This window comes from Neolamprologus multifasciatus, chromosome 4, assembly GCF_963576455.1.
Source record: "Neolamprologus multifasciatus chromosome 4, fNeoMul1.2, whole genome shotgun sequence".
In the NCBI taxonomy this organism is placed as follows: domain Eukaryota; kingdom Metazoa; phylum Chordata; class Actinopteri; order Cichliformes; family Cichlidae; genus Neolamprologus; species Neolamprologus multifasciatus.
The window spans coordinates 908,951-920,333 of NC_140442.1; the positions used below are offsets into that span (position 1 = coordinate 908,951).

At 41.5% G+C, this 11,383-nt stretch overlaps 1 protein-coding gene across 1 annotated transcript; it reads left to right on the forward strand.

The window, feature by feature from the left end:
- The first annotated feature begins 352 nt into the window (after positions 1–352).
- On the forward strand, positions 353–7,876 carry LOC146519371 (GTPase IMAP family member 9-like). The gene is made up of 2 exons (XM_085156582.1): positions 353–5,433; positions 6,395–7,876. The coding sequence occupies exons 1-2, from the start codon at positions 5,376–5,378 to the stop codon at positions 7,138–7,140; spliced, it is 804 nt and encodes a 267-aa protein (XP_085012708.1). The 5' UTR covers positions 353–5,375; the 3' UTR covers positions 7,141–7,876.
- Positions 7,877–11,383: the final 3,507 nt, after the last annotated feature.

Consider the following 11,383-nt stretch of genomic DNA (forward strand, 5'->3'; position numbering starts at 1 on the left):
TTACTCCAGTCAGGCATTTGTTCTTCAGAAAGCAGTTTTCTCCATGCAGCCTTTGTTTCCTGTGCTGGGTGTGGTAACATGGCGATCCAGTTATCATTCATTATCTTCCTTAAGCAGTATTATAGCATCAAGCAGCCACATGTTTGTGTGTGTGGCGAGTTTGCCTGTGCATGTTAAGCGTGTGGATGAGTACAGGATCGTGTGAATAACAAAGCAAAAGACACTTTTACTGGGATAAATCTCAGGTTTGTGCCAGTGGATTCTTTTAGACTGATTTAACGGGAAGGAAGAATTACCTGCACAGCATTTGTGGATCTTCTTTGTATGGATCTGCTCTTAATTTGAGTCTTTGAGTTGGTGTCGGTGATCCAATGTTCATGTAACCGGTGTGTTCCTGTTGTTTCTGACAGTGAAAGGTAAACAGGAAGATCTGCTATCACCAAATATGAACAGTTAGGACGAGAGTTTGCTCAACACGCTACAACCTCCAAGCTAGCAAGACTGTTCATGCTAGCATGAGCAGAGCCTATACACAGCACACACGTACCACACTCACAGCATTTAGCAAAGACAGGCGCAATGATGACAAGAGTGAACTAAAACTCAGGGTGGATAAAGATATTATTAGTGCAGGACAAGAAATGACACCGACCTCTCCCACAGGGGGATTGTAGGAAAGGGGAGGGGCCAAAGGGGCGCCCCAAATTTACAGGGTTGCACCAAAGAAGAAGAAAAGGATGAGGAGGGGCTCTAACTGATGATGAAGATAACTACAGACTTGGAGGTCCTAACAGTAAGGTTTACCAGGGACAGTTTGGGGTTTAAAACATATTTTGTGTAAATATAACAATATGTAATTTATGACCTGGTTACATATGTTAAGGTGTGATGTGTCTGGTTAAAAGTTAAGTATCTGCAGAAAGCAGTAAAAGTTTATTTATCCACTGCTGGAGGGTCAGTGATGAACTGTGTTGTCATCTGATCATCTGATTTGCTGACCAAGCTGGATTGTGTTAAACTTACTATTTCCTACTTTTGTCTAAAACCATCACGTCAGCTCACCGACGGTGTGTCTGTGTACATGACACTTCCATACGCAGCGTGGAAAACCACAGTTCATGTCACAGTGAACACGGTGAGACAAAGAGCTAACACATCAAAGTATTTCAGCTTATTCAGAGAGTCTTTGTGGGAAAATAAATCCAGCTAATAATTATGGTCTTGTTGAGTCATGCAGACTGATCTCCCTGCAGGTTCAGGTTCCTGAAACGTTTCTGCCTCTAACAGCTGTCCACACCTAAACCGAACTCGCTACACGTCAAAGCAGATACAGAAGTTATTCTCTTTAACGGTGATGTAGGAACCACACCTGCTATCAGAAAGGTCAGAGGTCAAATTTGACTAAAAGTGACTAATAGTTTATATAATGAGGTAAATTCATACAGAATAATCCAGACTGCTCTGTTTCCAGCAGATCTTCAGATTTCCTTCTTTCAGTGCCCACACAACAGGACGACGTCTCAGTGACGCGTGTTCGTCTTACAGGCGCTAATGTTCTCTAGCACACAAGTAAGCAATGATTCAGGGAGTTTAGAAACAGCCGTTTGGCAACAACAGATCAGATATCACTTTACTCTTTGGTGTTTCACTCACATATACATTTAAACACATTTATACAGCAGCGGTACAGTAACAACTATATATATTAGACAGAAGAAAGACAGTTTCATCTAAACTTCGATTCCTGGACGAATCTTTTGGTTTTTCAGAGCAGATCTGACCCTGAATTGTTTTTTTGGTTTTTTTAGACTGTATTAGCTAACACACGTGAAATTCAACCATCACCAAGTCAGTCAGTAGCAGCAAACTGCTCACTGAACATCAGCAGATTAATAACACAACGATCTGGTAAAAGAAAGCTCTTCTTTTCTATGATGGTTAAATTATTAAAATGTTGTCACCACTAACACAGTCCAGTATGTCTACTCAGCACAGTCTCACCAGTGTTGTCGGCTTACAGAGGAGAGGCAGAGCGGTGCACATCCATCGATCCAGAAGTAGACCCAGAGTGGAAAAATATGACACTGAGTGTTGAACTTTTATAACCTTTATAGACAGAATAGCATAGGTGGTGGAAGGACTGCAGTTTGTTGGCCTCAGGATTTCATCTTTACTTTTTGCAGATGAGCAGTGGCTGTAGCTCAGGAGCGCTGCATTGAACCATTGCAGCTAACATTTACCATGGTGTGGTTCTGTTTATCTGTTCTTGCTTTATCAGGTGGTGGCCTCCAACTCTGATGTGGTTTTGTGACCAAAAGAATGAGGCAGGCTGAGGAGGCCAGCCATCTGAGAGGCACTTGTAGTGGAGCTGCTGCTCCTGTTGGGATGGTTGATTAGGAACTTGGACTCTGAATGAACTGGAAGAGGCGGCTGGGCTGAAGTCTGGGCGTCTCTGCTCTGACCGCTGCAGCTGTGACGCAAACCCAGATAGATATAGAAAACAGATATTCAGAATATTCCTATTTTTCATTTTAACTGATTTAGGTTTCAGAAAAAAATACATAAAATCAAATTATTTAATTTATAAAAATATGTGTATGTGAGCTGGTGCAGCAGTTTTGAGTTCCCTCCCCAGACGCCTTAACGCCCACTCACATCCTGGGCCATCTGACCTCAGGAAATCACATGATAAGGTGGGGCCAGGTTTCACAACGAGCTCACCTGAAACTCTGGCTGATTGGGACCCACACCCAGTTTCACACCTTGGCTCAGGCGATTAGAGGATCATCAGGGGTCCTTTTGTCCCTCTGTGGGGGGAAACTCCCACTAGGTTTAAATCTGGGACTCTCCACCATTTGACCTTAGAACTGAAGAAGCTTCTCGGATGAAGGTGAAACGTCTTCAAGCAACTTAAAGAAGTCCAGACGCTTTTCTTTCAGAGCTCCTTTGACTGCAGCATTTGTACTTTTAAAGTCAGTTTAATGACTTGATGAATACATTTTTGGGTACGTTACTGTAAATGATGAAATATGTTCCACAGTTTGAATCAGGTTTGAGAGCGAGAGATGAGTTTGAAGTCATATGATTGGGAAAACTCTGACATGCAAATGCGAGTGAGCTGAGAATCGTCCTGTGTGGACAGAGTGGACAGGGTAAAAATACTCTAGGAGGCATTAACATGGGCAGCAGAGAGATATTCACTTCTAATAAGGACTTAAAGAAGTGCCATAAGGAAGGAAAGATCATTGACTGTCAAAAATATGATGTTGTTGACACTCCAGGCCTGTTTAAAGTAGACGCCTCTGTCTCCAGAGCAATGTCAGCAGTCTGTGGAAAGAGTTCTGGTCCAGGAAAAGTGGGACAGTGTCAGGGTCAAAGTCAATCTCGGCAGGGGTGTGGCTAGAGACAATAGTGTTTGTATCAACATCATCAACGTATCTTCCTAAAGGAAAAAGTAATATAGCTGACTGGGGTATATATTAGACTTAATAGTTACAACATACAGTAATGGACTTCTACACTGTAAAAATACAGTACAATCTACTGTATAAATGTGAAGGAATTTTCCGTATTAGTCATCTACAGGTATTTTTCTGTATTTCTCAACTACTGCAATGCATTGTGGGGAAAAGAACCCGAAAAGGAGGGAAAAGTAAGCGCAAGAGCAGCCATTAGGCTTCTTTCAGGCTTCATCTGGATTTTGGACTCTGGAGTTGGAGAAACTGCCTTCAAATTTCTGTGGTAAGTATTAAAACTCATGTTTCCTTTTATTAAAATAATGTTTTCCAAAAGACTCCACGTTTTTATTTAGAAAGAATTGTTAATTTATTTGTTAACTGGTTTCGGCTGTTTCCAGACAAGTCAGGAATATTTGCTGACTCATTTTTTAAATAATCTTTATTTAGGTTTAACATGACTTAAGCTTTATTTTAGTTAATGTTAAAATAATTTTTACTGTGATACCACCAGTTTTGCCCTTCGGTGGCTGAACCAGTTTTCATAAATATTATAGTTAGCTGTCTGCGTCTCTCTGGGTATTACACAGCTGTGACTGCTAACTAGCTAATTAGCGAAAGTCAGCGATGTGGATAACTGGGAAAAGTGAGAACTTCATGGTTCTACTAATGTAGAGAGGAAGAAATTATTTTAGGACTCTAATAAGTGCTGTATCAATACCTGTGTTTTACAGTTGGCTCTACTGTACAGTTTAAAGGGTTCCAGGCAAAGTTACACTACCCAGACAGTCCAGCAGGTGCAGTTTCTCCTGTGGCCACCAGAGGGCAGACGTTCAGCAAACAGCTGCACTGCTCCTCAGAGTCCAACATCCTCAAACCAGGAGGCGGGCTCAGTGCTGGGGAGGAGCTGGACCATCAGAGAGGAGGGGGTTATCAGAAGTGAGGAGAGGAGCGCTCAGTCAGGACGGCTCACTGCTCCTCTGAGCATCACAGGGAAGCACGTGTGATTCAAGCGTTGCCTTAAAGCTGTGATTTTTAACGTGTTACCTCAACCACACTGATGTAGCTGCTGTTGTAATCAGAGCTTGTCAAAGATTTTCACTTCAAAAGCCCAAATAGTTGTAGCTAACCCACAACTTTTCTCAGTCATTAATGATGAAAGAGTTTAAGGGTTTGAGAGCAGCTTGATTGTTGAAGCTGCAGCTAATAATAACATATAACCTCCAATAAAAGTCCTGGAAATTCACTCACAAAACTGAAGCTCAGATTTCTTAGAAGGTCTGTTAGTACAGTAACCTCACAGACGATGTGTCATAACAATGAAAATGCTCCAGCAGCACAAACACAGAGGTCTAGTTCAGGGACTCCAGTTAGCTGAGGTGAAGCCTCGACGACAGCTAGCGGCTACCTGTGTCACCGTCCACCTGTCTGAGCGTTTTCTGGTCTGATTACTGACCTGGAACATCCGCAGTAAAAACAAAGGAGAAATGCACATTTCATGACAAGAAATAGTCGCCTAACATGTTTCATCTTTGAATAGATACTTCTGTGTAAAAGAAAGGACGAGTCCTTTCTATCAAAGGTAGTCGTACTGATGTGCACGTCTGCTCTACGCAGGATCTTTGTTAACGGCTTCATTTTATTTTCAGGTCCTTGCATCATCTTTTTTGTGTACACTGTTTTAAATACCACGTCCCACTTTCTTAAAAAGACTTAAACTAATTTTAATAAGTGAAAGATCCCAGCACCCTGTTGGTTGAACCTTTCTTTTTTTGGTCCTTGAGTCTGCATCTCATTCTGACTCGTGCTCTGTGATTGGACGGCTCTTTCGGAAACCGGTTTGGTGATGTGTGTTCAAGGGGAGGGAACTATACAGACGTTATTATAAAAACATGAAGTTACAAAGAAGAGGACCCACTCATGACTGTCCACCAACCACATCTAGCAGGCAGGATGGCCGGCAAACATGCAAATGATGGTAAGAGCGTTTTATATTTGAGCTTTTGGATGAACCAGCAGAGCGAGGACTCGTCGTCTTCCTCAGACTAATATTTCCAGGTTCATGTATGTTAACTGTCAGCCTGTGGAGTTACCTGTAACTTTGAAAGTAACTTTACATTTCTCACACACTTTGGTGTTTTAGTCAAACTCAGCTTTCTTGTCACAAACCATCAAAATATTTTTATGGCAAAAGTGACAGAAATCTGACTTCAACAGCTGCTCATTGAACTGTTCATGTTATTAGACAAAAACACAGAGAACAGCAGAATTCAGTGAAGTTTAAAGACTTCAGGTGGTGACAGCTGCAGATGCACGATTTAAACTAAATGTTTAAAGTTTAGAGTTTCATTCAAAGGTCCCTTACAGATGTTTTACTGACTTGGTGTTTCAGCAACAATAGAAAGTCATTTTGTTTCTGACATGATGTCATTTACATTATTTATTTACATTTATAATGGAGTGCTTTACTATCATTGGTTGTAGTTTAATAGTTACAGTTTCAGTTTAACTGTATTCTTAGGGCAGAGCTCCAGGAGGCGTGAACATCGTTAATGCTCCTAAAATTATTTTCATACTTAAAGAAAACTTTACTTTCATTTTTATCCATTTATTATACTGAAAGGTGTTTTTTAAATAGATGGCTGCCTGGTTCACATGGCAGGTGACTGCTGCAGGACTGAGACGCCTTAAAAACCATCTGAAGCCTTTCAGGTGTTTTGCAGTATTAGACATAAAGAGCACCGAGTCATCAGCAAAGCAGCGTTTAGATCAGTGAGACTATAAAGCTGCAGTCAGCTGCTCAACCCAGACTAACTGATCATGTCTTTGAAAAGCAAAGTCAGCAAATAGGAACAATTTAAGCTCATGTCAGTTGTTGTTGTCACACTGTGACTGCTGCAGTGCTGATGTTGATGAATGTCGTGTGAATTCTCAAACAGGGCCAACGAAGCTGAGGATTATCCTCGTTGGGAAGACTGGAGCTGGGAAGACTTCAACCATCAACGCGTTCCTGGGTAAACCTGCTGTGAAGAAGAACCGGCTTCTCTCAGGTACAACACCGTGCAAGACGGAGACGGCACAGTTTGGAGACCAAGAACTGGTTTTAGTTGATACTCCTGGTCTGTGCCACACCAAGTTTACAAAAGAGGAAGTGCTGAGCGAGATCACTGCATCCGTGTTTGAGGCTGATCAGGGTCCTCATGTGTTCCTGTATGTGCAAAAATGGGAGGGAGATAACACAGAAGACGAGAAACGAGTGGAAGCTCTGAAGGAGATGTTTGGCGACGCGTCAGGGCCTTACTTTTTCCTCCTGATGACTCATGTAGATGGAGCTGAGGATGAGATAACAAAGTTTACTCAGAGAGTTGGTTTTAAAACAGAGAACTACTGTGTCCTTAACAACAAAGGTGAAAAAGAGCAGAAAGCTGAAAAAGTAAAGGAGCTGGTGGACAAAATCAACCAGGTGGTGCAAACTAACAAGGCAGAGGGCAAAGATTATTACACCAAGGAAATGTTGGACGAACATAAGAACAGGCTGAAACCAACATATCAGGTCAGTGGTGCAAACAGGGAGCTGAGCTCGGTGGTGGAGGGCTTGTTAGCTCCTGTGCTGGGTGAAGGACTGACTCTGTCTGTGCTTAAATATAACTCTTCACTGTCGAAGGAGTTTGATGAGTGGCTGTAGCAGTGCAACAGCCAGCACGATGAAAAGGAAATAAATGACAGCAGCGCGAGGGTCATGAGACTTAAACTGATTATGTGACTTAAAGCCTTCAGACTGAGTTTGAAGAAAGAAACGACATTAAACATCCTTTGATGCTTTAACTCCCATTCAGCTGTTTTTAATGCTGCCCGAAGATCACGAGCGTCCAAACCTGATGAACGATGTTGTTGCACAGAGAGTCTCTGCGTGCTGATATCACTGAGCTGATGATGTTCTCCAGTTTGTGCTGATTGGTGAGCTGACGCTGCGTCTCTTACCCTGATCGAGACGACCAGCGGTTTCCTCTCAGTACCTCTGAGACGTGTTGACATCAAACACAAAATATCCATAAATGTAATTTCATATGTATTCTTCATGAGATTTTTAATGTTCTGTTTTTCTTCACATTTGAATGTTTCTGGAGTTGGGTTCGGACACGTTGGCAGTACACTCAAAAAAATAATTAATTGGATGAACGTAATTTTATTTTGCCACTTATATTCCATCTAAACAAATCATGTTATATTAATCCATCTTAATCGTGTTGTGTCAACACGATATATGTGTGTAGGTTTAACATAATATTAACATCAACATTAAATTAATTTGACTTTTGTTCAATCAACATGTTTGTACCACATTAGTCTAATTAGATTTATTTAAATCCATCTCATATTGTTTAAACACTTTGGCACATCAAAAGTCAGTCTTGTTACATGAACTAGTAAAACATTTGTTTGTTACACCAGTGATAATCTTGTTGAATGAATGAAATGTAACTTATGTCTGCAGTACATGTTGTATTCATATTAAGTAATGTTCAACAAAAAAAAAATCAATGGATTTACAGCAACTTCCAATCCACCCATCTTCTTATCTTTATCTGGGCTGTGGAAGTGATCGAGCAAGAGGGACAGGGTACAGACTGGACAGGTCGCCAGTCTATCATACAGAGACAAACAACCATTTGCACTTTAACACCTTTGGGTAATTTAGAATAACCAGTTACCCGTACAACTGCACAACTTTTAACTGTGGAGGAAACCAGAGTACGCAGAGAGAACCAACTGCAAACTTCGCCACTTTGTGGATTTGAACCCAGGATCTTCTTGCTCTGAGGCAACAGCACGAACCACCATGGCATTAATCTGTCAAGACAGACGCAACAAAAGTAGGAAAGCTATGCTTGATGATGCTTTATGTCGTTGTCCTTGACAAGTTAAACCATAAGAAATAGTAACAGCATACACGTGGTGTGGTTGTCTGCCTCTTGTAACCCCACTGATTTTCCTGTGGTTTGACATCTAATCTGATCTTTTGAATTTCGTGAGTCGACTCACAAAAATGTTGTTGCATGCATAAGATCCAAACTTGTAATTTGAACTAAATAATTCCATGTTTCTATGGTGAACGTAATTAAATCATGTAGCATCTGCATGAAATTCAGCAACTTAATTTGTTCTTGTTGAGATGACATCATACAATCTAGTAAGAGTGGCTGGATCCAGGCAACTAACCACTCTTTCATTTTTTTGAGTTTACTTTCGTGCTTTTGTATCGATTAAAACTTCTTTCCTAACTATTTCTAAACTCTGAACATTTTTGCTCCACTGCTGCTGCAGGACTTTTTAAAGTTGTTTCCTTATATGTTTTTCTACAGTTTGTTAAATTTGCAGAAACAATGATAAAATGTCCAAATTAAAATAAATTGGCCTTTTGAATGTCACCCGACTCTTTTTCTACTCGTGTTCTGTTTTTTTCTATTATAACGTTCGATTGCCGAGTGCTGCAACTTTATTCCAGCATTAGTTGGGATGTAAGTATACAGGAACGAGCTCTTTATGTGCAGGTATTTATGGCTGCAGCTGTAACATTCTCTTATTTTGAAAAGCACTGATACGGCCCCTCTTTCACCTCCACGGCTCATATAGCTCAGCACACACAGGCATGCATTAGACTGGATCCTTAGCCTCACTTCTGTAAGCTTAATTCATTTTGTAAAGAACAATTCTCACACACAAACAACGAATCCTCTTCAGCTCTGCGGTTCAGAGTCAGCAGCAGCTGAGATTTAATCATGTGGAGTTTATCAGCACTGACATTCAGGCTCTGACTCAGCTTCTGTCCTCCTGCTGAGACCTGAAACAGCCTCAGTGCTCCATGTTTAAGCCTCAGCTCCTAAAATGCATCAGAGGTCTGTGAGAACCACCTCTGCTGAGTCAGTGATGTCTCTGTTCATACACACATAACAAAAGTTAATTATGTTGGAGTATTGTTAATGACTGAGGGCAGGAGTAATGTGGACAGTCTGTCGTGGTGAAGCAAGGAGGGGAAAGTAAAGCTGTCAGTTTACCTGTTCCTGGTCTCACCTGTGCTCACGAGCTTTGTGAAGAAATGAAAGTGTGAATACACGTGGCAGAAATGAGTTTGCTCTGGAGTGAGTGATGCAGTCAGGAGTTCAGTCAACAGCAGCACCTGACTAGGATGCTTCTGGCAGCTTCCTGTGTGAGGCGTTATGAGCATATGAAAGGAGACACCGGGGCAGACCGAGGACACTGCTCCTGAAGACATAAGAAATGATGTGGTGCCTGTTATCGACCCGGAGTTAGCAAAATCCCCCAAAAACCCGAAGAGGAGAGTCCTGGCCCCTAGCCCTGCCAGTGTAGCAGAAATGATGAGGATGATGATGCAGCAGCAGCCGTTCTTCTCTGCGTGAGTAGCTTAATGTTGTTCGTGTGTAATTTACGTTGAGTAGGCTAACCACGTTATTACATTAATGCATGTAAGGTGAACTAGCAAACACCATCATAGCTACATGCAGCTGTCTTCTTGTTTGATGGCAGATACTCCCTTCACCCTGGCCAAAAAGGCTAAAATGACCAAAGAAAAAGTGGAAAACAGTTAAACATGAGAGGTTTTTGGACAAAGTTTGTGTTTTTTCCATTGTTTAAGCTGCTTCCAGCCAAGAGTGATACCATATATGCCCCATAGCTGCAGAAAAGGCTAACATTGTTATCTTTTTACAAAAAAACAGCTGAACATGAGAGGTTTTTGGACCAATTTTGTGTTCTCCATTCTTTAAGCACCGGTTTGAGCACCGTTTAAGCACCGGCACCGTTTCAAAAGCACCGGTTTGGCACCGGTATCGGATAAAACCTAAACGATACCCATCCCTAGTTAAAACACCGCTGCACTTTACAGGAAGAGCCAGAATCGTCTCTGAGGTCTTTTAACATCTGTCGGACAATGCTCAGGATTTTCTATGAGTCTGTTGTGGCCAGTACCATCATCTGTGCTGTTGCATGCTGGGAAAGCAGGTCAAGGGTCACAGATGCTAACAGACTCAATAAACTGATCAAAAGGCAGTAATGTTGTAGGGAAGCTGTAAACTCCACCTAATGCACAGCACACAGAGCAGTAGTTACACCCTCCTGCACAGGCTCGACTGTAAAAGTAACAAATAACAAAGTTTTACAGTTTAGAGTAAAATGTCAGTCATATATATTTACTCTGTAATATTTTGCATATTTATATTGGAGCAATTTCTTAAATTTTGTCAGTTTCTTTGTGATATATTTGTATTATTTAGTTCAGTCTGTCTGTTCTTGTTGTCTTGGAACAACTATAACCATATAATTCCTTCTGGGATTATTAAAGTATTCTGATTCTGAGCAAGGTTTTAGTCTCCCACATGGTTTTATCCAACACTGACAGATAAATGCTGTGAAAAGGCTGCGTTAGGACACTGGCTGTGGTTAATAACCTGGGTTACCGAGTGTACGTGCTCTCTGGTGTTTATTTTTCCTCCTCGCCTTTTAGTTTACGTTTCACTAACAGCTACAGCCACCTGTGTCACCATCCACCTCTCAGTTAAAGAGGCCACGCCCCTAATTATGCAGACTTAAAGCCTTAGTTGAAGCAGGTGCGTTGTAAAAAGCTCAGTGCAGGAGCCTCTGCTGGACATTAGAGGAACTGCAGGTTTTGGTGCTTCAGTGCTGATGGTTCATGTTTGATCTGAATAACAAACATTAATGCTGTTTTATCGTGATGTTTCCTGTTGTCTTCAGAAGGTTAAGTGTGAGGAGGCAGACCTGTGGAAACGCACTCTGATGATGCACTTTTTTCAGCCTTCTGATTGGTTTCTTTCAGCCAGACGTCTGATTGGACAGCTGACGTTTAGGGGAGGGAACCAGGAGCAGACTTGAATATAGAGGTGAGTTGGAAA